This window comes from Pyrus communis, chromosome 1, assembly GCF_963583255.1.
Source record: "Pyrus communis chromosome 1, drPyrComm1.1, whole genome shotgun sequence".
Classification (NCBI taxonomy): Eukaryota; Viridiplantae; Streptophyta; class Magnoliopsida; order Rosales; family Rosaceae; genus Pyrus; species Pyrus communis.
Genome location: NC_084803.1, coordinates 16,933,548 through 16,949,893, shown reverse-complemented (window position 1 = coordinate 16,949,893; position 16,346 = coordinate 16,933,548). Strand labels below are relative to the sequence as shown.

At 36.3% G+C, this 16,346-nt stretch overlaps 2 protein-coding genes across 3 annotated transcripts; one reads left to right on the top strand and one right to left on the bottom strand.

The window, feature by feature from the left end:
- The first annotated feature begins 3,465 nt into the window (after positions 1 to 3,465).
- LOC137734957 (tubby-like F-box protein 5) lies at positions 3,466 to 5,904 on the top strand. Its single transcript, XM_068474302.1, has 5 exons — positions 3,466 to 3,606; positions 4,107 to 4,463; positions 4,556 to 4,643; positions 4,864 to 4,993; positions 5,082 to 5,904. Exons 2-5 carry the CDS (start codon positions 4,107 to 4,109, stop codon positions 5,749 to 5,751), a joined length of 1,245 nt encoding a protein of 414 aa, XP_068330403.1. The 5' UTR covers positions 3,466 to 3,606; the 3' UTR covers positions 5,752 to 5,904.
- A 4,315-nt stretch (positions 5,905 to 10,219) lies between these two features.
- On the bottom strand, positions 10,220 to 15,467 carry LOC137740242 (U-box domain-containing protein 5-like). Of its 2 annotated transcripts, none has more exons than XM_068480092.1 (6): positions 14,863 to 15,467; positions 14,140 to 14,217; positions 13,350 to 13,535; positions 13,073 to 13,180; positions 11,487 to 12,646; positions 10,220 to 11,327 (listed from the first exon to the last, which is right to left on the bottom strand). In XM_068480092.1, exons 2-6 carry the CDS (start codon positions 14,194 to 14,196, stop codon positions 10,559 to 10,561), a joined length of 2,280 nt encoding a protein of 759 aa, XP_068336193.1. In that variant the 5' UTR covers positions 14,197 to 14,217; positions 14,863 to 15,467; the 3' UTR covers positions 10,220 to 10,558. The 2 variants fall into 2 exon arrangements, with proteins under 2 accessions (XP_068336193.1, XP_068336197.1); XM_068480096.1 differs by lacking the exon at positions 14,863 to 15,467 and adding an exon at positions 14,566 to 14,747.
- Between the last annotated feature and the right edge of the window lie 879 nt (positions 15,468 to 16,346).

Sequence of the window (16,346 nt, the reverse complement as noted above, 5' to 3'; positions counted from 1 at the left end):
GCTTCTTCTTCATTTGAATAAATATCTTCAACTCTAACTATTTCTTTTCCTTTTTCCCTAAAGAGTTCCATTTTCTATTATCAAAATGATTTAGCTTAGGTCTTCTAATATTATTATTTGCACTTAAAGTTAAATTTTCTAATTTATCTAGCAAAGATGGTGGAAGTGATGAAGATGCGTTATGTAAAACTTGGTTTATTTCTGCTATTTGTTTTTCAACTTGATCTAATTTTTCAGCCAAACTTAAAACTAATTGACTAATTAAATTATTTTGCCTAATGGGAATATTGCTACTGGCTACTTATGTTGAAAAATCTATTAAACCTACTGGTTCTTTGTCTAACTTACTAATTTCTTTCAAAGCTTGGATATATTTTCTGCTGGTTCTAGAATCGGTCATTAAATTAATAATAAAACTAATAATTTATCTCTTTTATTATGCAACTTATCTACTTGTTCACTTAACTCTCTTTGCACTAATTGAATTTTTTTTGGACTTCTAATTTTAACTGTTCAACTATTTCTAATGATCTAAGTTCTACTTGCTTTGGCTTACTATCTATGAGTCAACAAGCTCTTTTATCTCTCTTTTGCTAGGAAATTTTTGAATATTTGTATTATTATTTTCTAACTAAGATGTAATATAGTCTAAATTTTGTCTAATTGGTTTTATGGAATTTTTCTGAAAATACTCTAACAACTGGTTTAACAAATGATTATGCTTATTATTTTCTAATTTTATATTTTCTACTTGACTAATAATAAGATCTATAATACTATTGGCTTCTGGATTTTCTTCACTATGCAAAATATGATTAAGCTTTCTCAATGGAAAATAACAAACTAAACTAGTTTGGTTTAAGGTTATTTTTCTTTTTTGAGGTTCACTAATTTCTAAATTAAGGTAATTTATCATAAACTACAGTCTACATTTCTCTAAAGTTACGGCTTCTTAGAAACTCTCTTTCTTCTCTCAGGGTCTCTAAAGTTTGATCTATTACTCTTTTTGCTTCTAAAACTTTATGCTACACTTCTGTGTTATTATATTTACAAATAAATGAAGGATGTTCAAGATAATTAAGATAAAACTTTTGCTTTTTCAAAGTCCTGTTAATTCTATTGGATATATATGCTAATCTTCTATTTATGCTAATTATAGTTGCGTGTCTGAGATAATAAATATCTGGTGGTTGTGGTTGAAAAGGTCTATAAGGACAATAATATCTGTTGTTCATACAAAATAAACAAATATGATATCAGTTGTATCAATGACTTCCATCCTCAAGGTACTTTACTATTCTAATTATACTATTAAAATGCTAAACTTGGTTTTGATACCAGATTCGCATAGCAGGCGCAGTTAAATAGTCGGATGACCATTATAACAACTAGACATAAAACCTTGCACATGGAACTCGACATGTTTCAGCATGACAACTACTCTTAGTACAAGTATAAGGCCTTAACGGCTGAACTCAGAGGTACCCTGGTTAATGTCCAGTTATTTGTATGGCAATCATTCAACTATAACAGAGTGCTCGAACAAAGTATGATTGTCAGTTTAGCATGTTAATAATATAACTACAATAGTATTTCCTTGTTTTGGACTAGAAGTCTAATTAAACAAACACGCTAAAGAAAGAAAAGAAAACTTACTTAAGACTTGGAGATTGCTTGAATATGTACACTTGAACTTTTATTGATATATAGAATGTTTACAAAGATAGTTGTTTACAAGAAAGTGTTTACAATGATTCTATGAAGACTACGGATGCTTAAGAGTATGAAGATGGTGTAAGTATATGGTGAGAGTAGGGTGTTCATGTGTTGAGATGATGAGGTATTTTGATGTTGAGCTCTTTTTATGTTGAGGTGTATTTACAATGAATAGAACTCCACTTATATATACTGAATGAGAATATAACGGTATAAAATTTTACAAATGGATGGTGTGGACATCTCCTTGGTATTTGTCACTTTGCTTCTACTGTTAATGAAAATATCAAGACTGTTTCTAAAAACGTGTCTGACTTTTGCTTTGTTTGATAAATGCATGTAAATTTGCTTGTCTCCTTTTGCTTTGCATGTGAACTTGCTTGTCTCCTTTTGTTTTGCATGTAAACCTGCTGCACAGGTTTTTCTCTTGGAACTCTTATATTTGCTTTGATGAAGAGCATATGATTTCTGATAGATGTAGGAGATTGGGATACTTTTGGTTTTTTCTGTCAGAAGGTTTTCAAGGGCAACATTGCCATTTTTGAAATTATTTGTCCTTAAGGTTAAATGAAAGTTTTCTAGAGTGTTTCCATTAGTTTTCCCATTTTTAAATCATCCTTTTAATATCAACTAGATAAAAAACCAATCAAATTAGAAAAATGTTTAACGACTCGATTAATGTTGTAAAATTTTCAATATTAGATGACTAAATCATTTTGGATTTAGTTAATTGTTTGAAGAAATGATCTTTGTCAAGGAGAATTGCTATCCACTATTGGTGGTGGGTTGCTAAATGATTTTTAAAGAGTGACCTAAAACATAAACTGTCCGGATCATCCGACATTACATGATAAAAAAGAGAGCGGAAAAAGTAGAAGGGGAACTTCAAAAGGTTGCCAGCATCTCATTAGATAATACCAAACATTGATTAACTTGAACTTGACAAGATTGTACCCTTTTTATATGATAAAGATGAAGCATTAGATAGTTTAAGAATAATTAAGTTTCTCATTAGGGTTTTTTCCAATTAGATTATGACAAATGCTTGTTGGATTAGTGGATATACGCACAGCATAAAAGGGTTATGGAAATTTTTATTTTTTGGTTGGACATTTTCTTTCTTGGCTGTAAACATTCCTAATTCCCCACTAAATCCTAACAATACAGAACAAATTGGACAAGGATTGTCTATCATCCCACTTCTGATGCCTTTCTGTTTGTATGGTCATGGTTAAACCACGTTAACATTTTATATTACTATTCATTTTTGTTTTATTATCTCTATAAAAAAAAACAATATAAAATCTTGACATGACTTAACCGTAACTACACAAAACAGAAAGACACCTGAAATGGGAGGGTAGACAATCTTTGTCCGAACAAATTATATAAAATTAAATCAATTAAAAAAGGTCGAACATAATCGCCACGTGTACGAAATCTGTTGCTCCAGCAGTAACGAGTTACGACACACCTGATTCCCTCCATTAAAATTTACAGCTCACAATTTCAATGTTCTTTGTTTTTACGGACTATTAAAAACCACCCCCGAAACGTGTAAAGCGCCAAAAAAGCGCATCGGATCCGTTTCGAGCGAGCAAAAAACCGAAAATCTTTTGCTCTGCTCTGCTGGGCCGGCCCCGATCGGAGCTCCGCGGTGGAGGTGCTGACGTGGGAAAGGAGAAGGCGGTGGCGGCGATGAGAAGCCGATCTTGGAGGGCCTCGAAGTAGAGACCCCAAGTCGGAGAACGGCATGGTCGGCTGCTGCTGAGAGCTTGGCCGTTGTTCTCCGATTTGCGATACCGGGACGTTCTAGAAGCTTCTCTTCCGCCTGCCGCCTGCCTTCGCCTCGTGAAATAGCTGCTGTGAGCTTTCGAGCTGGTTCAACAGGTTGGCTGGCTCTTTGCTTTTCCCCAATTTTTTTATTATTGAATTTACAGATCGCCGAAAGTTTGACACTTTCGGTGGCAAAATATAAAAATTAGATTATTTTTTCAATTATTTGTTTGACAAAATTGATGGGTTTTACTTTCTTCTAAAAATTGCAGATTTTTATGTGTAGACATTTTTTATGGGGTTTGAAGAAGTTAGGAAATAGAGGAGAGAAATGTGTTTGGAATCGAAAAGATTTAAAAATTTGGGTGTGAAGAGGAATTATGTTGTTTATCATAAGATTTCTCTTGAATGTAGCGACTTTTAGTGCCAAAACTGTGGCCGATTTGCTCACATTTTGAATTTGAATCGAATTAAGGATAATGGGTTTATATTCATGTACTCGGTGGTTACTTTCCGGTATCGAATTTGCGTGCTTGTTAAGATTGTGGTCTGAAAATCCTTTTAAAGGTCTTTGACTCGTTGGTTTGGTGTTATGATTGATATGCTACGTGTAGATGTCGTTCAAAGGCATTGTTCGTGAGCTGCGGGAGATGAAAGATGGGATTGGGAGCATGTCAAGGCGAGTTGGTGAACGGAAGCATTGGCGTAATCGGACTTTGTCGCATATTGCTCCTGATATGGCTCCAACCCCGCCAACTAGTGTGATTCAGCAGGGTCAGTGGGCTAACTTGCCTCCGGAATTGCTTCTGGACATAATTCAGAGGGTAGAAGAAAGTGAAACATCGTGGCCTGCTCGAGCTGTCGTTGTTTTTTGTGGTTCAGTTTGTAAGTCATGGAGGGGCATTACGAGGGATATAGTCAAAACTCCCGAGCAATGTGGAAGGCTCACATTTCCAATCTCATTGAAGCAGGTGTTGCTTTATCCTAATTCCTCTTAAGTTTGTGTTTACTTGTACTGAGTGCCTCCTCTGAAATAGTGTTATTTGTGGTGTGCTTTGTGTAGCCGGGACCTCGCCAATCTCCAATACAGTGCTTCATTCGAAGGGATAGAGAAACTTCCACATATTATCTTTACTACGGTCTGGTGCCGTGTAAGTCATGTTCTTATTATGGAAAATGTAACTCTGTTTTTTTTATTGCACTGCACATTGGGTTAGTTATATTGTAAGTTTCTGTCAATCTTAGGAGATGAATATAGCATTTCTAGAGATATCTTATTTTGCTTCTGTAACATTCTCATTTTAGATTATTTGATGAAAAGAAAATGTATCAGATGCTACCTGGTGTTCACTTATATTATTGAATTGACAGCTGAGGGTGAGAAAGATAAATTATTGTTAGCAGCCAAAAGGATCAGAAGGGCAACAAGAACGGAGTTCGTTATATCTTTGGTTTCAGATGATTTTTCTCGAGCCAGCAGTACATATGTTGGAAAATTGAGGTAAGTGTGCTCTACTATGCTTGCAAATATTTCAATCAAGTTATTCTTGTTTATGTTCCCGCAACTCATTCAACAATTGTTTTGCCAGGTCCAACTTTTTGGGTACCAAGTTCACCGTATATGACAGCCAGCTTCCATGTGATGCAGTACCCCCACCAAATAATCGATCATCTCAAAGGTTCCATTCTAAGCAGGTGTCTCCAAGAGTACCAGCGTGTAACTACAGCGTTGGCACCATCTCTTACGAGCTCAATATTCTTCGCACAAGAGGTCCAAGGAGAATGCATTGTGCTATGCACTCCATTCCTGTCTCTTCCATTCAGGACGGGGGCACCGCCCCAACACCAACATCTTTCCCACAAGCCTATGACGAGCAATTTGCTCTCTCACCAAGTTCAAAAGAAAAGGATCTGATCAGAGAGTTCAGCTCTACAACCCTCTCGGAGCCAAATGTCTCAGCCCCAGGTGCAGAGCCACTGGTTTTGAAAAACAAGTCTCCTCGGTGGCATGAGCAGCTACAATGCTGGTGCCTTAACTTTAGAGGGCGTGTTACAGTGCCTTCCGTTAAAAATTTCCAGCTTGTGGCATCTGTTGATCCGTCCCACAACGTTTCGGCTGAAGAGCAAGAGAGGGTAATCCTACAGTTTGGAAAGATTGGAAAAGACATCTTCACCTTGGATTATCGCTACCCGCTGTCCTGTTTCCAAGCATTTGCGATCTGCTTAAGCAGCTTCGACACCAAGCCAGCTTGTGAATGAAACACTTGGTTGTAGAACATGATCAATATTTGCTGAATTTTGTTCTTTAATTTCAAACCATATGCATGTTCTACGTACAAGATCTTCATGCTCGATCATGTAATTCTGAAAATCACAGCTATTTCAATGAATTCACTTTTCGCATGGCTGCCAGTCCAGAATTTGTCTTGTAAGCTCTTTTTTGTGGTGCAACTGAATCTAAATTAACATGAAGTTGAATGAATGTTACCCGTATATAGGGGTTGCAATACGATCCATGGGCCAAGCATCCGTACTCCATAGAGGGGAGCCCATCACTTGCCACATCATGTTGTATCAAAACAGGGTAAAAGAATTTGGTATATCTAGCCATTTTGTGTAAGAAGCTGACGAACCATTTTGAAATTTCTACATTCTGGTCCTTGTGAAACAGTAACGACATGTGTACCCATTACATCACATGATGAGAGCTGTAGATACAAAATGATACAAGTATCTTTGATTTTTCATGCTTATATGATGGATTTTAAATGTAATAATTGAGTGACGGATTTTCAACTAATGATGAGGGAAATCTAGCAAAACGATATGCTTAAAAAGTAGGAGATCTAAAGTAAATTCGCAGTTGAAAAGGATGAGAAAAGAGATTGGGTAATACGAGCCATGCGCGGCACTTTAGGTGACACATGCTTCGTTTTGTAAACGACATGGATTCTTGCTTTATTACAAGGTTTTGGCATCTCATAAGTAGTATTATGTAAAAGCTAATTACTTATTGATCAAGTCAAAGTGTTGACAAAAGTTTCCCTAACAAACATTAATGCACATAAAATTTCAAAACTCAAAAATTGTTTAATAAATTGTACATCACCACCATATCTATCAATTGAAAAACTAACAAAAAGGTTTTAACAATTGATCTACTATTCCAAACGTTTCTTTAAGCATATCATCATCATTCATCAAACAAATCAATCAAATCGGATGCAAGCTTATCTCATCGCCATGTCTTTGAACTATTGTTTGGATCCAATATTACACGCTCGATCAATGTGCAATTGAGGCCGTTGAATGAATTAACGAGTTGGTAGAAAGTTTAGAAATTAGGTTGCAAGTTTCGACTAAGCTACATAATGAACAACTTAATTCACCATCTATGAAATTCGAATCTAATACTTTTCACACTTACAAGTGAAGAAGAACATCATTCCGTAGTACTGAATGATAGTGAGTTGGAATTGCTTAAAAGATTAGGATTGGATTGTGGCTCGGTCAAGTCCCAAACAAAGTAGGACATGTTGGAGGGTCATGATAGGTTTTGATAAGATTTGAATTAAATTGCTTAAGGAACATTCGTGTCTAGATAAAGAATGAATTAATTATATAAAATTACTAGATTCAGAATCCTAGTTCAACTCAAAGAGGGTGAGATACAATGGTGATAAACTTTTAGTGAAAAATGATTTGTGAAAGGACAATAAGAAACAAGAAGAAAAAAAAAACCATAATCTGATCGACTCCATCTCCATCTCCATCTCCGTCACCGTTGCCTCTTCTCCTATGATTGGTTTTATGAACAAGTACAAGAATAAAAAAGACCCTAATTTGATCGAGTTCCCAAAAACCCACAAAACCCTAGCTGGAGAGCAGAAAGCAATCAAAGCAAAACCCTAAATTTAAAACCTGCAAAAGTAAGGTGTTTGCCTCTGAGGAATTTGAATTGTGGCTTCCGCGGCGTTTCAGGGGTATGAATGAAAAAAATAAAAGAAGGTTTAATGGCGCTGGTTGAATTGGCGGTTTTAAATGGGAGAAAAATGAAATAAAATATGGCGTTAGAGGAAGGGCTTGACCTTGTGGTTAAGGGCTACACGCTCAACTGAGCTACTCCAACTTTTGTTGTTTTAATTTAGGGTAAATTAAACTTTACCACTTCAGGTTTGAATCGATTTTAATTCCTTACAATATCTTTAAAATATTTCACTTTCATACATCAAGTACTATTTTATTTCAATATAATACATCCGTTACATTTTCCATCCATTTGTCCATTAAGAGCTGATGTGGCTGTCACATTTATACTGATGTGGCTGCCACATTTGTGCCACGTGGCTAAACACTTAATAAAAAATTAAAAATAATTATTTAAAGAAAAGTTATAAAAAAAATTAAAAAAAAAAAAAAAACCCCTAATCCCATTCGTCTTCCCCATCACCCACCTCTTTACAAGCTCTCATCTTTACCTCTCTTCTGCAACACCAACACCATCCTCATCTTCTTCCTCCCTTTGACTCCCATTTTCTTCAATTCCAAACCTCCTAACCCCACAAATCCCCCAACTGGGTCTCCCCATTCCCATTCAATCCCCAATTCTCCCCCAAAAAGTTCCAATCTTTCTCCACCACTGATTGAAAATTCCAGAGAGATTTGAACCGCCCCAATTGGGCTCCCAAAGGAACCAAATATCCCCCACAATCTAACACCTTTTGAAATCCCTATGCTGCAAAACCTCTGATTTTTTTCTTCAATCAACAGAGTGCAGCGAAAAGCGTTGAGCTTTGAGGGAAAGAGGGACTTAGAGAGAAAAACGAAAGGGCTAGAAAGATTAAGAGAAAGTGATTTGGGATCAGATGCGGAGCTCCACAGGGACCCCAATTCCTGGACCCGGCTCCCAAACTCGAGCCACCCCTAAACTCCTCGTCTGGCTCCTCCTCTTTGTCTCTTTAACTTAACAAATTAAAATCTCCGTCGGCTGGTTTGCTTTATCGGGTTGGTGGGGTGGGGTGGGGAGGGGTTGCGGGGGAGGGTGGGTGTGGAGTGGGATGGGAGGGTTGGGTTGTGAGGAAGGGGACGGGGAAGATATTTAGGGTTTTTTTATTTTTTTGTTTTAATAGGGTAAATTATTATTTTTTAATGCATAAATTTTTTTTTTTGCCACGTGTCAGCCATGTCAGCTCTTAATGGACAAATGGATGGAAAATGTAACGGATGTGGGGAAGGAGACGGGGACGGGGAAGATGTTTAGGGTTTTTTTTATTTTTTATTATTTATTAATAGGGTTAATTATTATTTTTTAATACATAATTTTTTTTTTGCCACGTGGCAGCCACGTCAACTTTTAACGGACAAATGGATGGAAAATGTAACGGATGTATTATATTGAAATAAAATAGTACTTGAGGTATGAAAGTGAAATGTTTTAATGATGCTGTAAGGAATTGAAATCGATCCTAAACCTGATGTGGTATAGTGTAAGTTACACTTTAATTTATTACGGTTCATTTTCAAATAATAAATAATTTCATATTTCAGCATAAGTAGATGACTATTTTATTTTCTAACAAAAGTCTAATGAAACAATTTTTCTTCAACCAAAATCAATAAACTACTTATCACTGCAGGTCGCTGACACTACAAAAAAAGCTTTCATAAACTCGTTCCTTACTATAAGTGTGCCGGAGCAGGCTGAAATCAATAACAACTATAATGGTTGAGGACTTGCCATTTAGAAAGTGAATGAGATTAGAGATAATGATCTGAGTTAGATTGCGATGAGAAAATCAAATCCAAAGGTTATTAGAAAATGAAATAATCTTGTTTGATTTGGCAAAATGTGTTAATTAGATAAATAAACCAATGCACGAGATTAAGACAAGAGAATATAATCCAATACATACTTGTGAAATGAAATCTTACCTTGTCAAATTTTTTGTTTGTGTTTCAAACAGTTGATAAGTGATGAAATATAACCTTGTTAGAATATGAAATTTCTTTAGGTTGGTGCATGTCTATTAGGAGAAAAACACGGTGGCAAATGACATTACCAATTAGAGTTATAATATGAATCTTGGGTACCATTATTTTGATAATCCTCCTGATTAAATTGGAACTCAATTATTTGATGAGATAATGGTTGTCCCTAGGACTTGAATTATCTGTAATAACTTTTTGAGCTTTTGAAAAAAAAAAAGAAAAAAAAAGCTTATTAAAAAATCTGAAACATTTAGGTGGAAATGTTTTTTCTTATCTTTAGGTTGAAACATTAAAAAAAAGAAGTTTAGATCACTACATAAATAAATACATAAACCCATATAAAGCTTGGAATACCCACCCTGGGGATGCTGGGCATGGAATAGGTCATATCAGGGAGCTGGGCAACGGGCAATACATTGGATTTTCAACATCGTCCTTCTCAAAACCTATCTGTTCCCATTGAACTTCACCAACACTGCCATTTTATAGCACTTAAACCAGGCAACCACCTGACTTATGCATCTCCAAGTTTCAACTTACCATCAACTGCTTATAACAAACAAAGAGGATAAAATTCTGATCCAGCACCCGTGCCCGCACATAGAAGCTCTGGTTTCTGAAGCCGTCCTGATACGGCTACAAGAGCGTAGCAGGATTGATTTCCCGGCTCCTAATAATTCGTTCGGATGCACGTTGCTCATTGGTTTAATGAAACTTTACAGAACCAGGCAAAGTACAATGAGAAAAGGGATTCAATTTTCTGAAGCACATCAAATTACATTCATATTATATATTTTCATTGAGTATGTATACAGCTGCAAAATAGAAGAAGATATATTATGAATGATGAAAAAAGCTCACGACTTTGCTGAAATCTAGAAATCTGATAAAAAAAACTATATCAAAATTAGTACATGATTACGAAAACCAGTCACTCCCTACCATATTTACCTATAACATGAGGATACTTTTCCACACTTTTTAAAACCCACAAAGCGCTCCGGCCTAGAAGCAATGAGTCTTACCGGGCGAAGAGATTTGGAGACGCTGTGGCATAAGAAGCAAACCACCAGAGGCTTCATTTCTTCTTTTTCGGTATAAGGGAACTGGGTTTTGAGAACATGGACATTTTCTTTCCAAAGAATCCTGAAGTCTTTGGTGATTTCCTTTCAGTAGAACGATTTACATGGTCTCCGGATGCATTAAGGTCAGCAGATCCAGAGCACTCGTGCTCATCGACATATTTGATATCTCTTAAGAGCCGTAGCACTTCCAATGCGCTTGTCATTGCTCTCTCTGTCCCATTGTTAGATAAATAGACAAGTGATGGGATAACACCCTCGTGCATGACCAACTGACAGTACTCATCACGTTGAGAGCATAAAGAAAGGAGGATATCAACAGCATGTTCTTTGTCCTCACTGCTGCCTCTCTCCAGGAGTTCAGCAATAGAAGCAATGCATCCATTACTTGCAGCAATTGAAATCCTGGCCTCTTCAGTATCACACAAATTTTTCAATATAGAAATGCAGACTCCTGAAAGAACGTCATCTTTAAAGAAAGAAACCAATTTTGGTATGCACTCCGAAGATACAATTTTTGAGCAAATGTCCTTATCTAAGGACAAATTACGTAAAATCTTAATGGCTTGTCCTTGTAAATCTTTGCTCTGGGAGTCGAGAAGTTTTAGAATGGATGTAAGTGCACCAGATTCTGAGACCTTAGGCCTGCAATACTGGTGGCCAGACACAACTTCCATTATGGCAAGAACTTCTTCTGTTACCTTTGAATCAAGATAACGTGCCAGCAGACTATACGCCTCTTCACATAGATAAGGTATTCCGTTTCTACAGTAGGCAGCAAAAACGAAATTAAAAGAATCTAAAAACAACTGCAGTATGGATGTGGACGTTATTGCATAACAGTTTGATGCATAAAACAGTTCACTAGGCCACAACTTAGTCATGCAAGAGTAACAAATTCCCAGCTACAAAATAAAAATTTACCTGTTTTTTCTCACAAAGGTCAGTAATAATTTAAATCCATCCCTCTGCGCTTTTGCATCATCCAGGTCATGTGCATCCCTCAAAAATTTGATGAGAGGTTCAACAAAATTCTTAGATGACATAGCAAAGGAAGCTTGAGGATTGCATTTCAAATGGTTTTTGACATCTTCGACAACCTTGCATTGGGATTCCCATTGGACTTCACCAAGTTCAGATAGAAATTGAGCACCTGTCTCGCATTTTTTAGCATACTGGTGTTTCAGAGAATCGTTGTCGTTCTGCACCAAACTCAAGCCATTTTCAATCTTATTGCGTGATGAATCCGAATTGTAACTGGTATCTAAGGACCCAAACGATATACTGCTGAAATCCATTTGTAGGTGTAGATCATTCATAGAACTGCCTAAACTACGAATGGAAGTGGAAGAGGTTTCCCATGAGAGGACTTCTGGTTGCATACTTGGGTCGGGAAGGACAACTCCATACTGTGTACACCACCTTGATATTAACTCCTTCATGTTAATGTTCGGAGTCAATGACAGGTTGGTTAGTTTCATATTAGTTTTTGGGCATGTATCGTGACCCTCATCAAACCACTTCTGTATCCACATTTTTTCATATGTTTGACCAGAATCAATGACAACAGGATCGTACATTATTCTGGAAGATATTCCGCACATAAATTCCTCAGGAGGTACAGCTCCACGAAACAAGTTACTTTGTGCCTTGGACTCGCCATAACCAATGTGAGGTTCAACTTCAGCATGTTGATTAGATTCAAAACCATTTCCAGAATTCTCAGAAGCAAACGTTCCTTGTTGCAGCTCTAAGGCACTATCTGTTTGCTTTCCCGTTATCAAGCTTCCATACTTCTTCAATAGATGCATGAAATAAATCAAAATTTGCTTTTTCTGAGGGTCACTGTCACCAACTTTTTCTAGCAACTTCCTAATCGATCTTTTCTCAATTAAGATTGCCTTTGATGATGTGATATGGAGCCTCAAGGACGCAATTTGAAGAGCCTTGATTTCAGAATCCTCCCTTGGGTCTGACTGAGAAGAGACATCATGGAGCAATTCTCGGACAACCCTCCCAGCTTCTTCTTCATACGGGTCCAGTATAAATGTTGAACCTTTAAGATCCTCAGCTATTTGAGACAGCTGCAAATGACATTTCATCATCATCTCAACCAAATAACTGTGACTTAATTAGTATAAACCAACATAGAAGATTAGAAATTAAATGAAAAAATTAGTGACTTTGAGCCAAGCTAACTTTACTTTTAAAAAATAAAACCCAGATCATTAACAAAATATGCTGCCAGAGAAAAAAAGAAAAAAAAAAAAAAAAAAAAAAAAAGAAAGAAGAATAAGCCTAGGACATCAACCTTCAACATTGTTTTGATTGATGGATAATATCTATAAAGGTTTGATGTGAGCAAAGATCAATCAAAAAATGATTGTTGTACTGATCCATGCAGGTCTATGCCCAGCACCCCATCGAAGGGAAGTGGGGTTGTGGAAAAAGGAAATACAAAAAGATGATGAAAACTTTTAGTAGGAAAAAGGGCATGTAAGTTAACAAACCTGCATCACCAACATCACTGGAACCCAGTTCTGAATTTCTCGTAAACTTTGCTCTAACAAGTTCCTTGATCTTTGACATCTTGAGACCATCACATCCCCAGTAACTGCCTGCAAGTCAACCATAGAATGGCAGGTAGGTACACAGTTCATATTGGACAAACCGCACCGAGTATTTGACATCAAAAGAACTTTTTGATTATGCATTTCAACACAGCTAACCCATAGGCGTTGGGAGTTGGACAAAGCTTCATAGAGAGAGTTTCTCAAAGGTACAAACCAGGTAGAGTTTACTAGACTCGCTGCAATGCTGAAGAAGTAGCTTGGCTTTCTCCATTCCACGATTTAACAAGCATAAAGCCTGTATTCCTGTTGAGCACCGAGGTCGAGCTGCTTCTATTTCTGGAAGTATCCTGGATATTCTATCAACCAACCTCAGGAGTTCCGTGCACATTAAACGGTGAACCTGTTATCATGAATAACAATTATGTGAAAAATCTAACTACTATGACTAAACAATTAAATAAATACACTAGAAAAATTTAAGGACACATAATCTCAAGTCTGAGGTTCCCCAGAGTATCCATTAGAATTACAAGGAAACATGATCACTGTCACTTTCCGAAATGTATGTCTCAATTAAATACATCCTAACATCTCTTTTTGTTTTTCCACACAATTGCAGAGATAGCATAAGGGATTCAGTCATCTTGCAGAAAGATCAGTAATCTCGTGGTTTTTCTTGCCCCACTTTTTACATCTGCTAACAGCACCATATTATCTTCCTTCCAAAAATCAGCTATTGGTTGTAAAAATAGAGTCATGCCTTTACCAACGGGACCAGATACCGAAAAAACGACACGCTGTGTATAATTTTGGACTTCATATTTCACACATCAAATACAAACTAGAACAATTCACAATATCATTAGTTTGGATGAGAAGAGTTGTCTCTTGTTGTAAGTGACAAAAGTTGATCAGGCATTGATTCATAACTACAAAACGAATGCATCTTCAAAGTTAAACATCCGATATGACCTAAAATAAGAGATTGATTTAGCATATGATACCTTAAAGGAATGAGGTTTCCTCGTTGCCTCCGCCACTTCAGCAGCATCGGTACCCATTCGAGAGAAATTATCTCATATCTGGGCATTCAATAAGAAAAAGACAGTTATTTTCATGTGTTTCTAACATATTATGAAAACAATCTAATATTATGCTAGAGTCACATTTCAATATTCAGCAAACATCAATCCATCTGCAAAACTATGTGACTTCGGGCACAAGTTCTGAGCAAACCCCAAATTCAACACTTTACAGTATTCGTCGTAGATGCTAAACAAGAAAAGTTGAATTCATCAAAAAGTAACACTCAACATAAAATTAGGTTATAAAGGTTATAACATTTCCATATCAAGAACCATATGAATAGTCTAGGGGAGCTCTTCACACAAAACCATTTCAATTGTGTCCACCATAAAAGAATTGCGTACCAGTAACGGAATTCGGGTGCAAAACAATCATCACAGAAGACCAAATTTGATTAATTCAACTGGAATGTTCATGTTTGGATTCATTTCTGCGACAGAGATTCACATACTAACAATCTTGATTGGGCCAATCATTCTCAGTCACCTGCTGTACCAAAAATTTCCTTTTCTCGCCTAAATTGCTAAATTCTCACAAATCATTTAACTTGCATACATACATAGATACATATATATATATATATATATATATATGACACAAAATATTAACTTCAAAAAGAAGAAATAAAAAAAGGGACTCACCCAGTGAAGCAGAAATAGAAGTATGCTGACAAGCTTCCTCCTCAGTCTTCAGCCAGACAGAAAGGCTAAATTTTGAAAATCCTACAACCCAATTCACATACCACACCAAATATTACCTTCAAACCGTTCACCTCTGAGGAACACCTTGAAATCCCCACAAAGTTGTCCAATTTCCAGCAGAATTCAGCTTCTTTCAGTGTTAAGAAGCCTTCCCAGAAATTGAAAGCAAAATAGCATACGCTTGGTCTGCACAAACTATTCAGATAAACAAAACCCAGAATTGGATTCCTTTTGGGTAAACCACACCAACCAAACTAACACCAATCAAATTAAGTAGCTTTTATATCCAAAAATGACCCAGAAAAAAAAAAAGAAAATGAAATAATAATAATAATAATCAAAAGAAATAATAAAATATTACAATTTGCAGAAAGTAAAGCATTGCTGCATGCCCCCACAAGAAGGGCAACCAAGTCTTTGCCCTAGAAAACGAAAATACTTTAATTAAAAAAACCCCAACTTTTGTCTGCTAGTTTTGGAATTGGAATAATGTGGTGTTTTTGTATAATGTAGAGCCTGGGGAGGAGACTCGGGAGAGCAGCAAAATACCGGTCAACGAGCATCAGGCGTTCTCGGTCGTCCACTAACAGTGACAGAGCGAGAGAGAAAGAGTCTTTGTCTCTGAATGGGCGAGTAAATGAAGAGTCTCTCTCGTTACGTGACTAGAAAGACATAAGAATACTGGTCGTACGAGAGAATATCTCTCATACTTTGTGAAGTATAGTAGCCAGTAAGGCTGTGAGCAGTAAAGGAAGCTGACAATTTCAAATGCGCAGATCATATTAAGAAGGCTTCAAAGGGCTGTCTTCAATACAAGAACGGAAAAGTCTAATGTTTTTTTTTTTTAGTAAAATGAAAAAGTCCAAATAAGAAAAGGTCTCAAACCTTATTAATTGTATAACAAAGTAAGGGACTTTATTACAGCAGTGAAAAAGAGTTGAATCTTTGCATTACGGTGTAGATTCATATTCCATCAATAACTAATTTAACATTTAATTTAAGAAAATATATTTTTTGACAAAATAATAATAATAATAATTGTATAACAAATAACGTTACCGCTCCCACCAACTTTTGTGAGGTTTACTCCCCCGCCATTTTCCTTGGTTTTTCTATTGCGGTCAATTGAGCAAAAAAGATTTGGTCGTCGCTATGTGGTAGCTTTTTAACACCCTCTTATTTTTTACACATATTCAATATGGTACGAATTGTCATTATGATAATAAATTTATTTCAAATAAATTGTTCACGTTTGTGACGGTCCCATGTTTTTATCCTTTCTCGTACAATGCCGGGCCCTCCAAAAAAAAAAATAAAAAAATAAAAAAAAAGGGAGAGAACATGCTTGGAGCCCGCGATCTTTACTTTTTTTATTTTTTTTTTTCACACTGGGACTCTTCCACGATAAACATTTTTTCCTTTTC

Coding starts and splice junctions, on each gene's coding strand:
- LOC137734957 (XM_068474302.1), top strand. CDS start 4,107: ATGTCGTTCAAAGGCATTGTTCGTGAGCTGCGGGAGATGAAAGATGGG. Junction 4,644..4,863: donor TTACTACGGTCTGGTGCCGT/GTAAGTCATGTT, acceptor TTGAATTGACAG/CTGAGGGTGAGAAAGATAAA. Junction 4,994..5,081: donor ACATATGTTGGAAAATTGAG/GTAAGTGTGCTC, acceptor TTGTTTTGCCAG/GTCCAACTTTTTGGGTACCA.
- LOC137740242 (XM_068480092.1), bottom strand. CDS start 14,196: ATGGGTACCGATGCTGCTGAAGTGGCGGAGGCAACGAGGAAACCTCAT. Junction 13,536..14,139: donor GGAAACCTCATTCCTTTAAG/GTATCATATGCT, acceptor TCATGATAACAG/GTTCACCGTTTAATGTGCAC. Junction 12,647..13,072: donor CAGTGATGTTGGTGATGCAG/GTTTGTTAACTT, acceptor TGTCATTTGCAG/CTGTCTCAAATAGCTGAGGA.